The 20642-nt window shown below is 42.9% G+C and overlaps 1 protein-coding gene and 1 non-coding gene across 3 annotated transcripts in view; both read left to right on the top strand.

Annotated features, from left to right (window-relative positions):
• LOC140428291 (AP-1 complex subunit gamma-1-like) overlaps positions 1 to 20642 on the top strand; it is a 263950-nt gene that overhangs the window by 104829 nt on the left and 138479 nt on the right. For both annotated transcript variants that reach the window (XM_072514604.1, XM_072514603.1), the window contains exons 9-10: positions 9540 to 9638; positions 16395 to 16450. In XM_072514604.1, coding sequence (XP_072370705.1) covers positions 9540 to 9638; positions 16395 to 16450 — 155 coding nt within the window. The remainder of the gene's footprint in view (positions 1 to 9539; positions 9639 to 16394; positions 16451 to 20642) is intronic.
• On the top strand, positions 8909 to 8981 carry trnak-cuu (transfer RNA lysine (anticodon CUU)). Its single transcript has one exon. It is a non-coding gene; the product is annotated as a tRNA-Lys (tRNA).

The following is a 20642-nucleotide window of genomic DNA, read 5'->3' as shown; positions in this document are numbered from 1 at the left end:
ACGCAGGTGGGCCGTGATGGTTGGCCGGTTGGTAAAAATGGGTCCCCGGAAAATAAGTTTGAAAAACACTGCTCTTGAGGATTCTACCATTCACTGTATATTCCCTACCTGCATTAGCCCTTCCAAAATGCATTACCTCACATTTGTCCGGATTAAACTCCATCTGCCATCTCTCCGCCCAAGTCTCTAAACAATCTAAATCCTGCTGTATCCTCTGACAGTCCTCATCGCTATCCGCAATTCCACCTTTGTGTCGTCCAAGCACTGAACCCTGCGGAACACCACTAGCCACAGTGCTCCAATGTGACCTCCTCGAAAAACTCTGTCAGGTTAGTGAGACACAACCTCCCCTTCACAAAACCCTGCTGCCTCTCGCTAATACGTCCACTTGCTTCCAAATGGGAGTAGATCCTATCTTGAAGAATTCTCTCCAGTAATTTCCCTACCACTGACGTAAGGCTCACTGGCCTGTAGTTCCCTGGATTATCCTTGCTACCCTTCTGAAACAAAGGATCAACATTGGCTATTCTCCAGTCCTCCGGGACATCACCTGAAGACATTGAGGATCCAAAGATTTACTATCAAGGCCTCAGCAATTTCCTCTCTTGCCTCCTTCAGTATTCTGCGGTAGATCCCATCAGGCTCTGGGGGCTTATCCATCTTAATATTTTTCAAGACGCCCCACACCTCGTCTTTTTGGATCTCAATGTGAGCCAGGCTATCGACACACCCTTCTCCAGACTCAACATCCACTAATTCCTTCTCTTTGGTGAATACTGATGCAAAGTATTCATTTAGTACCTCGCCCATTTCCTCTGGCTCCACACATAGATTGCCTCGCCTGTCCTTCTGGGGGCTCACCCTTTCCCTGGCTACCCTCTTGCTTTTTATGTACGTGTAAAAAGCCTTGGGATTTTCCTTAACCGTATTTGTCAATGACTTTTCATGACCCCTTTTAGCCCTTCTGACTCCTTGCTTAAGTTCCTTCCCACTTTCCTTATATTCCACACAGGCTCCGTCTGTTCCCAGCCTCCTAGCCCTGACAAATGCCTCTTTTTCTTTTTGACGACGTCTACAATATCTTTCATTTTCCAAGGTTCCCGAATTTTGCCATATTTATCCTTCTTCCTCACGGGAACATGCCAGTCCTGAATTCCTTTCAACTGATATTTGAAAGCCTCCCACATGTCAGATGTCGATTTACCCTCAAACATCCGTCCCCAATCTAGGTTCTTCAGTTCCCGCCTAATATTGTTATAATTAGCCTTGCCCCAATTTAGCACATTCACCCTAGGACCACTCTTATTCTTATCCACAGCACTTTAAAACTTACTGAATTGTGGTCACTGTTCCTGAAATGCTCCCCTACTGAAACATCTACCACCTGGCCGGGCTCATTTCCCTGTACAGCCCCTTCCCTAGTTGGACTATCGACATTGTTTTAAGACGCTCTCCTGGATGCTCCTTACAAACTCTGCCCCATCCAAGCCCCTAGCACTAAGTGAGTCCCAGTCAATATTGGGGAAGTTAAAGTCTCCCATCAGAACAACCCTGTTGTTTTTACTCCTTTCCAAAATCAGTCTACCTATCTGTTCCTCTATCTCCCGCTGGCTGTTGGGAGGCCTGTAGTAAACCCCCAACATTATGACTGCACACTTCTTATGCATGATCTCTACCCATATAGCCTTGTTGCCCTCTGAGGGGTCCTTCTGCAGTACAGCTGTGATATTCTTCCTAACCAGGAGCGCAACTCCTCCACCCCTTTTACATCCCCCTCTATCCCACCTGAAACATCTAAATCCTGGGACGTTTAGCTGCCAATCCTGTCCTTCCCTCAACCAGGCCTCTGTAATGGCAACAACATCATGCTTCCAAGTACTAATCCAAGCTCTATCCCATTTGTATCTATCCCATTTGTCCAAAAATTATACTATATGTTGCATTTTGTAAGCCCTTTCTTTGTTTTATGCTGTCATTAACCACTAGTTGTCCATGGCTATTTTTGTTTCTGTGAATTGGAGCTTTTTCCACTCAGCGGTATATACTCGCTCTGTACCTCGTTAAATGCTTCTTTATCTCCACTGTTCTTCAGTCATTGGACCCATTAATTATTATTTGAACGATAAAATATTAAAACATGCTGGTATGGAGGGAAGATCTTATTAGGAAAGGCTGAGGGACTTGAGGCTGTTTTCGTTAGAGAAGAAGGTTAAGAGGTGACTTAATTGAGCCATCCAAGATGATCAGAGGATTGGATAGGGTGGACAGTGAGAGCCTTTTTCCTTGGATGGTGATGTCTAGCACGAGGGATCACAGCTTTAAATTGAGGGGAGATAGATACAGGACAGATGTCAGAGGTAGGTTCTTTACTCAGAGAGTAGTAAGGGCGTGGAATGCCCTGCCTGCAACAGTAGTGGACTCGCCAACACTAAGGGCATTCAAATGGTCATTGGATAGACATATGGACGATAAGGGAATGGTGTAGATGGGCTTTAGAGTGGTTTCACAGGTCGGCGCAATATCGAGGGCCGAAGGGCCTGTACTGCGCTGTAATGTTAAATGTTCTATATGCTGCTGTGCAGAGAGACCTGGGTGTGCTAGTGCATGAGTTGCATAAAGTTGGTTTACAGGTGATTAAGAAGGCAAATGGAGTTTTGTCCTTCATTGCTAGAGGGGTGGAGTTTAAGACTAGGGAGGTTATGCTGCAATTGTATACGGTGTTTGTGAGGCCACACCTGCAGTATTGTGTTCAGTTTTGGTCTCCTTACCTGAGAAAGGACGTACTGCCGCTGGAGGGTGTGCAGAGGAGATTCACGAGGTTAATCCCAGAGCTGAATGGGTTGGATTACGAGGAGAGGTTGAGTAGACTGGGACTGTACTCGTTGGAATTTAGAAGGATGCGGGGGGGATCTTATAGAAACATATAAAATTATGAAGTAAATAGATGGGATAGATGCGGGCAGGTTGTTTCCACTGGCGGGTGACAGCAGAACTAGGGGGCATAGCCTCAAAATAAGGGGAAGTAGATTTAGGACTGAGTTTAGGAGGAACTTCTTCACCCAAAGGGTTGTGAATCTATGGAATTCCTTGCCCAGTGAAACAGTTGAGGCTCCTTCATTAAATGTTTTTAAGATAAAGATAGATAGTTTTTTGAAGAATAAAGGGATTAAGGGTTATGGTGTTCGGGCTGGAAAGTGGAGCTGAGTCCACAAAAGATCAGCCATGATCTCATTGAATGATGGAGCAGGCTCGAGGGGCCAGGTGGCCTTCTGCTCCTAGTTCTTATGTCCTTATGTTCATTAATAGAACTTCCTAGTTAACCATGGACAGTCTGTCTCATCTCGTTAAAGTCAGCCGTACCCAAGTCTAAAATTTTAGTAGATGATTAGTACATTTCACATTGAAACGCTACATTGAATTCGATCATGTGTGATCACTAGTTGATAAATGTTCACACAGGCTCATAATTAAATTTGGCTCGTTACTCCTAACTAAATCTCTTATTGCCTATCACCTCGAACATATTGCCTATCATCTAGAACATATTACTGTAGGAAACTATCCCGGACTCATTCTGAAATTCACTACCTTTCTGACAGATGCTTGTATGCGTCTCCGAATCTGTGCAAGTTAAAATCTCCATTAATACTACTCTGCCTTTGTTACACACTTGCCTCATTTCTGCATTTATACACTCTAAAACGTCAGAACTTCACCACCCATTACAGTTTTAGATCCTTTTCTGTCCCTCAGTTCCACCCATATGGTCGCCACTGGATGCTTTCCCCTCATTGTATCTTCCCTCACCATTGAGGTGATAGCATTTCTAAACAGTAAGACTATTCCACCCCGTCTGCCATCTTCCCTGTCCCTCCTGTAAACTTTATAACCAGGTATATTTAGTTCCCAGTCCCAACCATCCTGCAGCCGAGTCTCCGTAATAGCTACTACATCATACTTCTTCCTTCTAGGTTTAGGATTATCAAAGTGAAAGCTGAACTTCAGAAAGGCACTAACTAGAAATCATCCCAGTGTATCAAAGATCCTTATCTCTTATCCTTTATTTATGAGTATTTTCTTTCCCTTTCCACCACTCTTTTGCTTCTGTGTTGTTTGTGTGTGTATGTATAAATATATAGAGAGAGTGGAAGTTAGAAAAGGGGGGTTGGAAAGGGGCATCTTGAGCGCTTCCCACAGCGTGCCGGCCGCGACCTCACCTGTACCATTTAGTTCCACATACCCCCGGATGGCGGCCCTCACCCGATCTGAGATAGTCAGTTACATTTTCTGTCCATTTATTATAATACTGTACATACTAAAAAGTTACTTGTGAAAAGTTACAGACCAGGTGACTGAGTTTAGTGGGCTCAACCAAGGACCTCAAACAAAATCTCATTTCACCTGTGTTGCAACTCTGGATCAAATGGGGCTGGAATTGACTGGTGTCGTGATGGTAGGTAAGAACAACAGGGTGGAAGTCAAGTCATTAACTATCAAAATTGTTTGAGACAGTTTTTAAATCAGCGCAAAAGAACAAAGTTGTGAAAATAGGTCCGTAAGTCATGGGAATGATGCTCATAAAACGAAGGTGCAGCAAACAGCTGGAAAAAGAGAAAATTAAGGGAAGCAAGAAATTCCTGGAAACGTTGCAGCTCTCAGCAATAGAGAGATCAGTGCCCTGGATGTAACTGTTTCTTGCCAATGAAAGCTTTCCTAACCATTTATACCCTGAACTCCAGCCTACCTCCTTCCTATCCCACCCCTGTGCTTCCGGATCTGCCAAGGATAGAGGGTTGTTTTGCTAACTGCAGTCAGTGGGCTCACCAGACTAATGTAGGTTTTAAAAAATCTGTGAAGATTAATAGCGCCTTAAAAAGAATACGAGTCAGCTCAGTCAACAAAATGCATCAAAAGTACAACAGGTTGAAAGCAGACATAGTCCTCCACAGTAATGGTGATATTGAAGAAAAGTTAATTTCCTTTCATGAAGAAATGCCAATTAATGAGGGAAAGAAAGCATGCTGGAAGTACATAGGTGAATTAACGTTGAAAGGGAAAGATGGGTTAATGCTTCAGGTGTGTCCTTTCATTAAAAGGCTTCATACTTATATAATCCGACTTCCATTGGTGATCAAAATGTGAACGGCCGCACATTTGACAACTCCCACTCAAGGCTTTTTTTTTTTGGACCTTTTCCTCGTTTGTAGGGTGGAGGTGTGTGATCGGGTGAGGGCCGCCATCCGGGGGTATGTGGAACTAAATGGTACAGGTGAGGTCTCGGCCGGCACGCTGTGGGAAGCGCTCAAGGCAGGGGTTAGGGCGGAGTTCATATCGATCCGGGTGCATAGGGAGAAGAGGAGCAAAAAGAGATTGCAGGGTTGGTGGACATGATTCTGCGGGTGGACAGAAGGTATTCATACGCCCCGGAGGTAGGATTGTTGAAGGAGAGGCAGAAGCTTCAGATGGAGTTTGGGCTGGTGTCCACGGGGAAGGCAGTAGGGCAGTTGCGGAGGGTCAGAGGGGCAGTGTTTGAGTATGGGGAAAAGGCTAGTAGGATGCTGGCCCACCAACTCAGGAAGCAGGAGGCGGCGAGGGAGATTGGAAGAGTGAAGGACGGGAGGAATGGAGTGGTACTGGACCTGGTGGGGGTAAATGGGGTATTTGAGGAGTTTTATAGAATTGGAGCCCCCAACCGGAGAGGAAGGGATGCGGCGATTCCTGGACGGGTTGGAATTCACCAAGGTGGAGCGGAAACCTGTTAGAGGGTTGGGAGCACTCATTGGACTGGAGGAGGTGATGGAGGGTTTGGGGCGATGTAGGCAGGGAAGGCCCTGAGCCCAGATAGCTTCCCGGTAGAATTGGGAGACCTGGGGCCCCTGCTGGTAAGGACATTTAATGAGAAGGGGGAGCTCCCTCCACATTATCACAGGCCTCAATTTGTTTAATTTTGAAGAAGGATAAGGACCCACAGCAGTGAGAGTCCTACTACCCGATATCACTGCTGAATGTAGACGCCAAGCTGTTGGCAAAGGTCCTGGCCTTGCGGATTGCGGACGGTGTGCCGTGGGTGATAGGGGAAGACTAGATGAGGTTTGTAAAGGGGAGACATCTGTCGGCTAACGTTCGGCGTTTGTTGAAAATTATAATAAGAAGTCTTACAACACCAGGTTAAATTCCAACAGGTTTGTTTTGATTCACTAGCTTACGGAGCACCTGAGGAAGGAGCAGTGCTCCGTAAGCTAGTGAATCGAAACAAACCTGTTGGACTTTAACCTGGTGTAGTAAGACTTCATACTGTGCTCACCCCATCTACGCATCATGAATGTTATAATGCATTCGGATTGATGGAATGTGGAGGTGGCGGTCGCTATGGACACGGAGAACGCCTTTGATCGGGTAGAATGGGAATATTTGTGGGAGGTACTGGGGGGTTCAGGCAGGGGTTTGTAGCTTAGGTCTGGGTGTTGTATTGGACACTGGCAGAGAGTGTAAGGACGAACTGGGTGATTTTGGGGTATTTTAGCCTGAACCGTGGAACGAGGCAGGGATGCCCACTCTCCCCATTGCTCTTTGCCTTGGCGATAGAGCCACTGGCAATGGTGCTTAGAGCGTCCAGGGGTTGGAAAGGGATAGTGGGGAGGTGGAGCACAAAGTCTCGCTATACACGGACGATCTGTTGCTTTAGAAATCGGACTAATTGAAAAATATTGGAGGTACGTGGACATTTCAGTGGAATTCGGCCGGTTCCCTGAATATAAGTTAAACAGGGGAAGAGAGGTCTTTCCGATCCAGGTAAGGGGGCAAGAGAGGAGGTTGGGTGAGGTAGTGGGGGCGAGTTTCAGGTATCTGGGCATCCAGGTGATGTGGGGATGGGAGCAGCTACAGAAATTGAATCTGATGCGATTGGTGAAGCATATGAAGGGGGATTGAAGAGGTGGGATGTGCTCCCATTGTTGCTGGTGGGGCGGGTGCAGTCAGTGAAGATGACGGTACTCCCATGTTTCTATTCGTGTTCCAGAACATTCTGATTTTTATTCCAAAGGCCGCCTTTAGGAAAATTAATGCATTCATCGCGGTTTGTGGGTGTGGGAAAAGCCCCACAGATGAAGAAGGTGCTGCTGGAGTGGGGACGTGGGAGGTGAGGGCTGGCCTTGCCAAATTTGATGAACAACTACTGGCAGCAAATATGGCCATGGTCAGGAAGTAGGTAGTGGGGGAAGGGCTCGTTTGGGAGTGGATGGAGGCGGCTTCTTGTAAGGACATTAATTTAGGGATGTTATTGACGGCGCCTCTGCTGTTGTTGCCAGCCAGGTACTCCACATGTCTTGTAGCGGTGGCTGCCCCGAGGGTGTGTGGACAGTGGTAGCAGCACCTGAGGCTGGAAGATGCCTCGGTTTGGGCTTAGATTTGCGGGAATCACAGGTTTGTTCCGGAGTGGATGGACGCAGGGTTCTGGGGGTGGCGGCGGGCGGGGATTGAGCGGTTTGAAGACTGATTTTTAAAATACTTAATCCCATAGAATCCCTACAGTGCAGAAGGAGGTCATTCAATCCATCGAGTCTACGCCGTCTCTGAAAGAGCTCTTTACCGTGGCTGACTCCCCACCCTATTTCTGTAACCCCACCTAACCTGCATATCTTTGGACTGTGGGAGGAAACCGGAGCACCCAGAGGAAACCCACGCAGACATGGGGAGAATGTGCAGACTCAACACCGTCAATCCTAGTGGCAACTGGTTGAACGAACAAGGCAGGGATGTTAGGAGCATTCATAATCGATTCTACCCATTGCGATGCAACCAGAGACATCCTAAATTTTATTGCACACTGCACTTCTGATCTCCAAGCTGCAATAGAATTGCCTTAAGTGTTCTAATGCCAGTCATATTTGATCATGTTCTTTAATGACGTCACAACATTAATTCCTGTTAATTCAACACACTTGTGTCTAATAATCACCTAGATTATTGAGTAACATTTTTATTACAAAATTGTAGATAGCTGATTAAAAGGGTGTGGTATCATTTTGGTAGTTTAACAGTCCGACCTTGCAAGTTTCACTCCATGTTGATGCTGAGACCACGGTTATGGCAGATTCTCGAAATCACTAAATTACTGGAGCCCTGAAGTGCCCGTAGTTCACAATTTGTCTTCCGAACTTAAATATTGAAATATCTGCTGGTTCTTCAGATCAATCTTCTGTGTAGATTGCCATGTAATCAAGATCAATAAATCATGGACCAGAATGTCCCAGCTTTCATCCCATATCTGTCAAGATTTTGGCCTTGGTAGTGCTTGCCCCCCCCCCCAAAAAAAATCCCTGAACTAGGGAAGAGAAAAATCAGTAATTAGTTCCCACTACAGAGAGCTTGCACCTGCACAAAAATGTACTTGTGAACATTGAGTGACGACAGGATCAGGCTTGGCTGTGATTCTTCCATGACCAGATAGCCTTTCAGCACTCCCAATGATGGTACAGAGATGAAGGATGGACATTAAACTCTACTGGGGACCCAACTTTTCAGAGAGGAGGAAGGTGGTGGGGAAATAACTAGTCCACAGACATCCCTTGTTTTATTTATCGCTGTAAATGTTTGTCAGTTTCTTTTGGTGGGAGGGGGGGAGAAAATCAGTGTTATTTTACTGAGGGGGAGGGTGTCTTGGTTATTTGAAGTGAAGGCACTGAAACCTGCTTGATCCGTATTCAGCTGTATGACTGTTATATTAATAAAATAGAGATATCTAGGAATAACATTTGGGATAATTGGAAACGGGCACTATTTTAGAGCACCACAGGATAAGAGATTTATTTTTAATATTATGAACCACTCCAGGAGGTTTATAGGCCCCCTTCTATTCTGAAATTTTGGGCACAAGCTGCACAATTTGAATCTACAGTGAGGTTGCGATGCCCGGCTAGCTCAGTCGGTAGAGCACGGGACTCTTAATCCCAAGGTCGTGGGTTTGAACCCCACGTTGGGCGCTTCAGTTTGTTTAACTGGTTTCATGGTGTCGTGGTTATCACGTCTGCATTACAAGCAGAAGGTCCTAGTTTCGAGTCCCAGTGGAATAATTTCTGGGCAGCACGGTAGCACAGTGGTTAGCACAGTTGCTTCACAGCGCCAAGGTCCCTGGTTCGATTCCCGGCTTGGGTCACTGTCTGTGCGGAGTCTGCACGTTCTCTGTTTTTGCGTGGGTTTCCGCCAGGTGCCCAGTTTCCTCCCACAAGTCCCGAAAAATATGCTTGTAAGGTGAATTGGACATTCTGAATTCTCCCTCTGTGAACCCGAACAGGCGCCAGTGTGGCAACTAACGGCTTTTCACAGTAATTACATTGCAGTGTTAATGTAACCTACTTGTGCCAATAAAGATTATTATAATAGCCAGGTTTTTCACAATGATCAGTAGCTGATCACCTGAGAGCTTTGCTTGGCATGTGTATTGAGACATGTAATTAAACTTGATTGTCCTACAAACTGTAGTTAGTGCTTTGTGACCTTTAAAAATGTTGTAATTTTGTTATCTTATATTTTCATTTTAGGTTGCAACTAACACTGAAACCAGTAAAAATGTAGGCAATGCTATTTTGTATGAAACTGTGTTAACAGTGATGGATATTAAGTCTGAAAGTGGATTGAGGGTAAGTGAGATTTGCTTATTATTGATTTTATCTTGTTTTGAAATATACTGAAGCAAACCAATTAAATCATTCTAACCCTGGATGGAACAATTACCTTCCAATGACTGTTGTTTATCTGTAAACAAAACCAGGAAATTTCATTCCATTCTTCGCTGTATGTGTTGAACTCAGCTGCTCTCTCAGTTGGAGTGATTAATTTGGCATTAGGGGAAGTGGGATGTTAATCAGCATTACTACTCCTGCTACCTTACAGTTTATGTATGAGAAAGTGAAAATGGGTGAACAAAGCTAAGAATAGCATTGAACTTAATTGTGCTATCCTTGTGCTATCCCTCAATCTGACATCACTCACTTGGACATGTATGTGAGCTCTGGCTACTTGAATAAGGAATAGAGAGCTACCGTGGGACTATTGTCAGCAACAGTGAATGCTTAGACAGGAGGGAGCCTTTTTAGCAACTACAGAGCATTATAATTCAATTTTATGGCTATCATGGATAGTTGCTTACAGTTGTATGTCTGCCTGCACAGACATACTACTACAAACATTGGAGGCATCCAGCAGAGGTCAGTCCCTTCTTACAAGGGGTGATGGAGTGTTTGAATGTACACTTGGAGGTGGAAGACTTTACAGTGATGGCCCATATTGAAATACCAGACCAAGCAGGAAACCTGACTTCAATGGTCTCCCAAAACTGACTGATTGGATTGTCACCATCCATAGCACCACAGAGGGCAGGAAACGTGAAAACACATTTATCCAAGCGTTTGTGAATGCTTTATCTTCCTTCAAAAAAAACCCCCAATATTTCATAAAGTTGCAGGGCATTGCTTGAGAGTGATGCCATTAAGTTGCCGGATGCAAGTATCTACTACGATGGTTGTCACATTGCCAGGTTTATGCTCCTTGTAGGAATATCATCAACTCCTTGTGGGAATATCTGCATTAGGCGTAAGGGAAGATGTTTCCCCAATTGAGAGGATAGGACATTGATGTCAATCATCCCTATTGTGCTCCAGTTGTTAATGAGGGAAGCACTATCAAAGGTCTGCCTTCCCAGCAAAGAAGACACAAATATAATGTATGGATGAAAATAATATTTTAAATTTAAGAATAATAGATAATTTACAAGATAATCTCTAGATCAAAGGATGCTATTTATGATCATGAAGCTCATTTATTATTTGAGCCCCCACATGAGGCTAATAATCGTAATATTTGCGACATGGCTTTTGCCTAACTTGCTTCTTTTGATAATGGCGTGCAGTTCCATCCGTGTCAGCAGCCATAGAACATAGGCTATAGCACAGAAAGAGGGCATTCAGCCCATCGTGTCTGCGCCAGCCATAAAGAAGCAAAATAAAGAAACTAGCCGCTCACTTTAATCCCACTTCCCAACACTGGTCTGTAGCCTTGCAGGTTGCAGCACTTCAGGTTGAGTGTTTCTGCCTCAACCACCAATTCGGGCTGAGGGACCATTCAATAGGTGAAAAGTTTTTCCCATGTCCTTTCTAATCCTTCTGCCAATCACCTTAAATCTATGCCTCCTGGCAATTGAATCCTGAGCTAGGGGATCCCTGTCTTTCCTGTCTACTCTATCTAGGCTCCTCAACTGTGTACACCTCAATTAGGTCACCTCTTAGCCTCCCTCCTCTGTTCTAAGGCAGACAACTAGCCTATCTAATCTTTCCCCATAGCTGCAATTTTCAGGCCCTGGCAGCATTCTTGTGAATCTCCTCTACTCTCTCGAGCAATTATGTCCTTCCTGTGATGTGACCAAAACTGTACACACAACTCCAGCTGTGACCTAACCAGCGTTTTATACAGTTCCATCATTACATCCCGGCTTTTGTATTCAATACCTCGTCCAATAAAGGAAAGCATTGGTTATGATTTCTTTACCACCTTATCCACCAGTCCTGTCACCTTCAGTGACTTGTGGGCGTACACTCCCAAGGTCTGTCACTTACTCTATTATTCTCTCAATATCCTCCTGTTTATTATGTATTACTTGTTTTGTCTGCCCTCCCCAGATGCATAACCTCATACTTCTCCAAATTGAATTCCATTTGCCACTTTTCCACCCACTCAACCAAACCATTAATATAATTCTAAAGCCAACAGCTATCCTCTTCACTACTCAGCCAATTTTTGTGTTATCTGAAAAAGTCCCAATCATGACTCTCACATTTAAATCCAGCTAATTAACATATGAAACAAACAACAACGCCCCTAACACTGAGCCCTGTGGAATGCCACTGGAAACCATTTTGTATTCGCAAAAATATCAATCGACCTTTGTTTCCTGTCGCTGAGCCAGTTTTGGATCCAGCTCGCCACATTTCCCTGTATCTCAAAAGGATTTCACTTTTCTGAACAGTCTGCCAGGTGGGACCTTGTCAAATGCCTTACTAAAAACCATGTAGCCAACATCCACTGCATTACCCTCATCAATCCTCATTACTTCCTCAAATTATTTCCAGTTAATAAGACATGATCTTCCCCTAACAAAACTATGCTGACTATCCCTGATCAATTCATGCCTTTCCAAGTGACAGTTTATCCTGTCTCTCAGAACTGTCTCCGATAATTTGCCCATCTCTGAAGTCCTGGATGGTGTCAAGCTTCTTGAGTGTTGGAGCTGTACTCATCCAGGCAAGTGGAGAGTATTCCATTACACTCCTGATTGGCCTATCCCTCACACATTTTAAAAAATAGTTCTGCAATGTTTGCAGATCTGCAATCCCCTGGCACTTCACCTGTATCTGGTGAGGATTGGAAAATGATCCTCAGGGCATCCACTATTTCCTTCCTGGCTTCCTTAAACAGCCTGGAATACAATCTGTTCAGTCCTGGTGATTTATCCACCATCAAAGATGTCAGTCCCTCCAGACTTCTCATTTATGCTTATTGTATCTAATATTTTACACACAGCACTTGAATGTCTGCATTATTCACCCCTTAGTGAAGACCAAAACAAGATACTCCATAAGAACCCTGCCCACATCTTCTGCTTTCATGCATACATTTTCTGATTTTTTTACACTTTTGATAAGACCTACCTTTTCCTTAATTATTCTCTAGCTCTTAATATACTGGTAAAACATCTTTGGGTTTTCTTGGATTTTACCTGCCAATATTTTTATTATATTCTTTTTGCTTTCCTAATCTCCCTTTTTATCTCACTCCTGTACTTTCAATACTCTAGGCTTTCTACAGTATTAAGATTTTTGTGACTGTCATCAGCTTTATTTTTCTGCTTTGTCTTACCCTGTATGCTTCTTGACAATCGGGGGCTCTAGATTTGGCAGTACCACCCTTTTTCTTTGTGGGACATGTCTACAATGTGCCTGTAGAATCTTGCTTTGAATGCCTCCCACTGATTTGACAATATTTTTCTTGTAGCTGTGCAGTGCACTTCGCATGTTCACGTCTCAGCTTTGTAAAACTTGTCTTCCATCAATTTGGAACTTTACTCCTGTTCTATCTTTGTCCTTTTCCATAATGATGCCAAATCTAACTGTATTACAGGCACTATCTCCAAAATGGTCCCCCACTGCTGCTTCTGCACTTGCCCAGCTTCATTTACCAAAAATGGATCTAGAATTGTGCCCGGTAGGAATCTACCGTGGGGTGTAAGTGTAGTCTCGTATACACTTCAAAACTCAGTAGAAATTTAAGTTACACTTCTCGGATGCGATATAAAAATCTTTTAATGTGTCTATTGATTATAATTGAGAGACTGAAATCTTCTTGCGGTTACAAATCAAATGTTCTCAATAAAGCCCTTGCCAGCAAAAGACTTTAAGAGAAATAATTGGCTTAATGGTTTACAATAGATTTGACTTTAAAAATACAATAATGGTTCTTTGCTTAAAGCAAAACAGCTTGCGTGAACTTCAAGAGTTAGAGTGGAAATATGAAAATACGAAATAAGGATAGCAAGTAGTTAAGTAAAAGGTATAGAGTGATCCTGGATGGAAAATGGCTGCCAGGGCCTCTATGTTTAAAGAGAATGTTATCAGTCTGACTCCATCTGTCCCTACCCCTGCAATGTGCTAATTGGTTTGGATGGGTTTCAAATGCATTTGGTTGGATGGTTAGTTGTCAATCATCAATGTGCAACATATATTCGGATATGTTGCATTTTTAGATGTTTGTGTGTGTTGGAATGTGATATATTCTTTTAATCAATTCTAGCTTTGACTGGTTTTATTGCTGACTGCGCTATTATCTGTATTCTGAACAATGGTGGGTTCATGTAGTCATGGCGATCTTGATCAGATTGTGGTATGGCTGCATAACCTTTGCAATTCTGTTCATTAGACAATGGTCAGTTTATAATATCAGTAAAATGTTGCATAAACTTTAGCTAGCTTTTGAATGTTTCAAATTCTGTGCTTTGCCACTGCAAATTCTGCAAGCTGTGTGTTTTTGTAGTGGTGAAATCCATTTTAAAATGGATTTTAAACTGGGCTTTCGTATTTACATTAAAATGGCTAAATCAATTACCCTTTTACCTATCAGAAATAGCCAGTTCCCTTCATGCCCCCTCTCGTTGGACCTCTTAAGTGTTGGCTAAAAATGTTATCTGGAATGCAGTTCAAGAATTTAGTGTCCTCTATGCCCTTCACACTGTCCGTACCCCAATCGTTTCCAACGATTAGTGCCCTGTTTTTGCACTCAGAAATTTGCCTACATACTTGCTCTTCTAACTCCCTTCCACTATTTGAGAGCCTATAGTGCATTCCTAGCACCGTGGTCGCCCCTTTTTTATTTCTGAGCTCAAACCATATGGCCTCATATGCTTCATTTAGTGTGTCATCCCTCCTCGTCGATGTAATTGATTCTTTAACCAATAATGCTACTTTGTTATTGATTTACGAGATGTGGGCATCACTGACTACACCAGCATTTATTGCCCATCTCTAGTTGCCTTTTAGAAGGTGTGGTGAGCTGCTTTCTTGAACCGCTGCAGTCCCTGAGGTGTAAGTACCCACTGTGCTGTTAGATTACATAGATTACATAGAACATACAGTGCAGAAGGAGGCCATTCGGCCCATCGAGTCTGCACCGACCCACATTAATCCCTCACTTCCACCTTTTCCCCGCAACCCAATAACCCCTCCCAACCCTTATGGACACTACGGGTAATTTAGCATGGCCAATCCACCTAACCTGCACGTCTTTGGACTGTGGGAGGAAACCGGAGCACCCGGAGAAAACCCACGCACACACGGGGAGAACGTGCAAACTCCGCACAGACAGTGACCCAGCGGGGAATCGAACCTGGGGCCCTGGCGCTGTGAAGCCACAGTGCTAATCACTTGTGCTACCGTGCTGCCCGGGAGGGACTTTAATCCAGTGACAGTGAAGGAATGGCGATATATTTTCAAGTCAGGGTGGTGAATGACTTGGAGGGGAACCATCAGGTGTGGTGTTGTCAGATATCTGCTGCTCTTGTCCTTCTAGATGGTGGAGGTTGAGAGTTTTGAAGGTACTGCCTAAGGAACTTGGTGTGTTCCTGCAGTGCATCTTGCAGATGGTAATCATGACTGTCATTGTTCATCGGTGGTGTAGGGAGTGAATGTTTGTGGAAGGGGTAGCAAGCAAGCAGGCTCCTTTGTCCTGGATAGTGTCGAGCTACTTGAGTGTTGTTGGAGCTGCACTCATCCAGGCAAGTGAAGTGTATTCCATTGCACTCTTGACTTGTGGCTTGCAGATGATGGACAGACTCTAATTCAGCAATGGTAATGCCATTGAAAGTCATGGGGCGATTTTTAGATCCTCTCTTGTTGGAGATGGTCATTGTCTGACACTTGTGTGGAGTGAATGTTACTTACCACTTGTCAGCCCAAGCCTGGATATTGTCCAGGTCTTACTGCATTTGAACATGGACTGCTTCAGTATCTGAGGAGTCAGGAATGGTGCTGAACATTGTGCAGTCATCTGCAAACATCCCAACTTATCTTATGATGGATGGAAGGTCATGCCCACCTTTTAATACTCTTCTATCCTGCCAGAAAACAAAATATCCAGGGATGCTGAGTTTCCATTTTTACCCCTCTTAAGTTTCTGTTAAAGCGATGACATCATGCTGGTTTGTGTATCCCTGACCATAGCTCATTGGCTTTATTTGCTATACTCCTTGCATTTGCATATATATCTTTTTAACTCTACCAAACCCCTGTGCTGTACACTTTCTAACCTGTACTGTTTCTGTGTTTGAGTCACTCACTAATTTTCCATCTCCCATTCCCTGCTCTCAATTTGCCCTCTGGTTCCCATCCACCTGCCAATCCAGTTAAAACCTCCTCTCCCTGCACCAACAGAACTAGCAACCCCCTTTCGAGGATGTTTGTCCCAGCCAAATACTTTGTCATAGTATTTCTAAACTGATCAAACTCGGATTCTCCTTTTATGGAACACAAGTGCTTCCAGCTCTTTTGGAACAATAACCAGTCTGTCACCACCTTCAGGGGCAGGGTCACATGACACATGAACCCCCCCCCCCCCCCCCAAAAGAAAAAAACCCCATCAACTTCAAGATGGTTTCATTTTTCACCTTTGCACTATCCTTTAAGAAATGCACACAGTATATATACTTGTTCGTTTCAAAAAACAACACACGCAAACAAGCACTTAATTGCCTGAATTGGTGAAACAAACGGGTAACAATTGATAAATATGTTTATTGAATCATATGTCGGTTGTGAATGCTGTAATAACCAAAGTTTTGTGTTTTTTATTCTCAGGTTCTAGCTGTAAATATTTTGGGTAGATTTTTATTAAACAATGATAAAAATATCAGGTAAGTCTTCTTAGAAATGTGTTAAATGGCCCTGCTTCTGTCCAGTTTTTCCTGGATAAAACTAATAATGGGAACCTCAATCCTGTGCTATCCAAGTTGTGCCCCAGCAGCCAGCAATGTTGGAAAATATTACTGTTGCATCACTGGAATAGTGAATTAAAGGTTTTCCCTTTAACTGTGCAATAATTTGTAACTGTTCATTATTGAAAAAATGTCTTGCTATATTTCAATATGAAATGATCCAAATTGAAACTAATTGGGACGGCACATTAGCACAGTGGTTAACACTGTTGCTTCACACCACCAGAGACTGGAGTTTGATTCCCGGCTTGGGTCACTGGGTGCAGAGTCTGTATGTTCTCCCTGTGTCTGCGTGGGTTTCCTCCAGGTGCTCCAGATTCCTCCAACAAGTCCTGACAGATATGCTTGTTAGGTGAATTGGACATTCTGAATTCTCCCTCGTTTTAACCGAAAAGTCGCCGTAGTGTGGTGACTAGGGGATTTTCACAGTAACTTCATTGCAGTGTTAATGTAAGCTGACTTGTGACACTATAATAAAGATTATATTATTAACAAAGATATATCCAGGATTCAGTGATATTAATCATTAAAATTAAAATATTATGTCAAATTAAATGAGTGCTGGGTTTAAAGTATGACTTCAGTTTTACAAAGGTATAGTGTAAGTTGGAACCAAGGATTTGCAAGCTGCAGGTTTACAGTTTGATCCTCCATTTGCTCAGTTTCTGTCCTTGTTAATGAGGGGTTAATCAAATGGAATCTCTCTTTATATTATGTTATGGGCCAGGGTTTAGCGAATCTGAAAGTGTATCATGGAGTTCACCTGACCCACAACTTTTCATAGATTGTGGTATGGGGAGCACACTGCTTACTCTACAGGTATGGTACAGCAGAAAATAGACCCGTGGTTTTTTAAAACAAAACCATGTTTATTCTATGAACTCAAGTTAACCTTTTTAAAACAAACAGTGAATATCTTAGTAACCAGTAAAGCAAATACACCCCCCAAAGAATACCACACTAAATAACCTGTATGATGTCCTTTTACCATCCAAAAGACTTGACTTAACCTCCAAACAGGAGCACATCAGGGTTTACATTCAAGACTGAAAACATTTATACTTCTTCGGAATTCACCAAATGATCCATAGATAGTTTTTGGATGGCAGAGATCAACAGCAGTGCAGCTCACAGACACACCCAAGCTTTTCTCAAACTGAAACTAAAAAAGCAGAAGTGGAACTCAGCTCCACCCACACTCTGACATCACTCCAGTAACATGTGCAGCTCCATTTCTTAAAGGTACATTTCTTAAACATTTCTTAAAGGGTACTCTCACATGACACATGACCCCCCCCCCTCCAAGAAAAAAAACCCCATCAACTTCAAGATGGTTTCATTTTTCACCTTTGCACTATCCTTTAAGAAATGCACACAGTAAATATACTTGTTCGTTTCAAAAAACAACACACGCAAACAGGTATAATAATATAGTCCATTTTGCCCGTTCTTCCTCCAACTGAAATCAGTCTCAATTGACGGTCTCTTTGAACAAGAAGGTTTCTTCATGATCCGTCCATTTCTCTACGCCTTGGCATTTCTCTTTAAAGTCAGATAATTTAGTTCACAGAGTCCCTTGTAATTCTCCAACACAGGAGCACTGGTGATCACAGCTTTCAGGCAGTCAAATGCCTGTTGAAAGTCCGCTGTACATTGAACTTTGCGACGGTTCTTCTGCAAGTCCATCAGTGGAGCAATCCCACGACAAATCGTTTGCACAAATGTTCGATCAAATCCACTCATGCCAAGAAATCGCATTATTTCCCTTTGTCTTGAGGGTATCGAAAACTCCTCGAGGAAAGTGATTCGGGCTTTTCCAAATGCACTTTTGGCTAGGTTTATCACCAAACCTGCCTCCAGAAGTCGATCAAATAACTCCATCAGCTGTTTTAAATGTTCTGTCCGTGCCTGGCTGCAAATTACCAGACCGTCTATGTATACCGCACAATAGGTAATCCTGAAACAACTTTGTTAACTGTTGAAATGTGGCTGGGGCGTTTTTCATGCCAAATGGCATGCCTTTGAATTGGTATATACCATCTGGAGTCACAAAAGCTGAAATCTCCTTCGCCCTTTCGGATAAAGGTACCTGCCAGTAACCTTTTAAGGAAATCCAGTTTGGAAATAAAAACTGAGTCCTATTTTCTCAATGCAATCCTCCAAACGTGGGACAGGATAAGAGTCCGTACTTGTAATTGCATTAACCTTTCTATAGTCCACACACAACCGTTGGGTACAATCTTGTTTTGGTACCATCACTATGGGTGAGCTCCATTGGCTGCAACCCACTTCAATAATGCCATTTTTAAGCATACTCTCAATCTCTTTGTTAACCTGTGCCAATTTTAAAGGGTTAAGTCTATATGGATGTTGTTTGATCGGAACAGCATTTCCCACATCTACATCATGTGTAGCCATTTTAGTACTTCCCAATTTATCTCTACATACTTGCCCATATGATATCAATAACTCTTTCAGGTCAGTTCGTTTCTCTGGAAGATAACTCAACAATTTATCCCAATTTTTAAGAGCATCCTCATTTTCCAATTTAATTTGAGGTATGTCAAATTCACAGTCATCTGGATTTGGTTTGTCACTTTGAGTTAGAATCATTAAAACCTCCTTTTTCTCTCCTCTTTTTCAAAGTACCTTTTAAGCATATTCACATGACACACTCGGTGAGTCTTCCTTCTATCTGGTGTTTTTACCACATAATTCACCTCACTTAATTTCCTTTCAATTTGATACGGTCCACAAAACCTAGCTTTTAAAAGCTCACCTACCACTGGTAACTACACTAAAACTTTATCTCCACTGGCAAAACTACGATCTTTGGATTTCTTGTCCGCTACCCGTTTCTTCATATTTTGTGCAACTTTCAAATGTTGTCTAGCCAATTCACCTGCTCTATTTAATCGTTCCCTAAAATTTGACACGTAATCCAATAATGTAATTTCCGATTTCTCACTCACCAATTTTTCCTTAATCAATTTAAGTGGTCCTCTTACCTCATGACCAAAAATTAGTTCAAAAGGACTAAATTCGGTTGACTCATTAGGTGCATCCCTAATTGCAAACAGTACGAATGGAATTCCTTTATCCCAATTCTCTGGATAATCTTGACAATAAGCCCTCAACATTTGTCTTTAATGTCTGATGCCACCTTTCTAACGCTCCTTGCGATTCTGGATGGCACGCAGTTGATTTAAATTGTTTTATTCCCAAGCTATCCATTACTTCTTTGAATAACCTTGAGGTAAAATTTGATCCTTGATCCAATTGTATTTCTGTGGGTAGTCCATATCTAGTAAAGAATTTAAGTAACTCCTCCACAATCTTTTTAGCTGTAATATTACATACTGGAATGGCCTCTGGAAACCAAGTAGACACATCCATTACAGTCAAAAGATATTGATTCCGACTTTTTGTTTCAGGAAGCGGTGTTACGCAATCAATTAGGATCCTTGAAAAAGGTTCCTCAAATGCAGGAATGGGTATTAAGGGCGCTGGTTTTATCACTGCTTGAGGTTTCCCTATCACTTGACATGTGTGACATGATTGACAAAATTTAACTACATCTTTATGTAGTCCAGGCCAATAAAAATGTTTATGGATTTTAGCTTGAGTTTTCCTTATCCCCAAATGACCTCCCACTGGTATCCCATGTGCAACTCGCAACACCTCCTTTCTATACCCTACCGGCAATACTACTTGATGAACTTCTGCCCACTTTTCATCCACCTGCATATGTATAGGTCTCCATTTTCTCATCAAGACATTACTTTTACGGTAATCACACTCTGGTATACACTCAGATTCCTCTTCCGTGTATGCTTTCTGATGCATCCTTTTTATTTCTATATCTTTTTGTTGTAACTCCGCCAATTTTCCTGAACTTTAAATATCCGCCTCATCCTCCACCTGTTCTTGTTCTTTTTCAACCATCTGATCAAAAATCGTTTCTGATAAATGCACTTCCACTTTTATCTTCACTCTTTGATTTCTCCTCTTGTCTTAACCCGTGACTTTGCGACCTTATTACTACACAATCCGGAAAAATCCCAGGATATTCGTCCTTCAGCACTTCAGTTGTCTGATTTTCCACTGGCTT

This window comes from Scyliorhinus torazame, chromosome 8, assembly GCF_047496885.1.
Source record: "Scyliorhinus torazame isolate Kashiwa2021f chromosome 8, sScyTor2.1, whole genome shotgun sequence".
NCBI classification, from domain to species: domain Eukaryota; kingdom Metazoa; phylum Chordata; class Chondrichthyes; order Carcharhiniformes; family Scyliorhinidae; genus Scyliorhinus; species Scyliorhinus torazame.
This window is presented reverse-complemented; position numbering and strand designations above follow the sequence as displayed.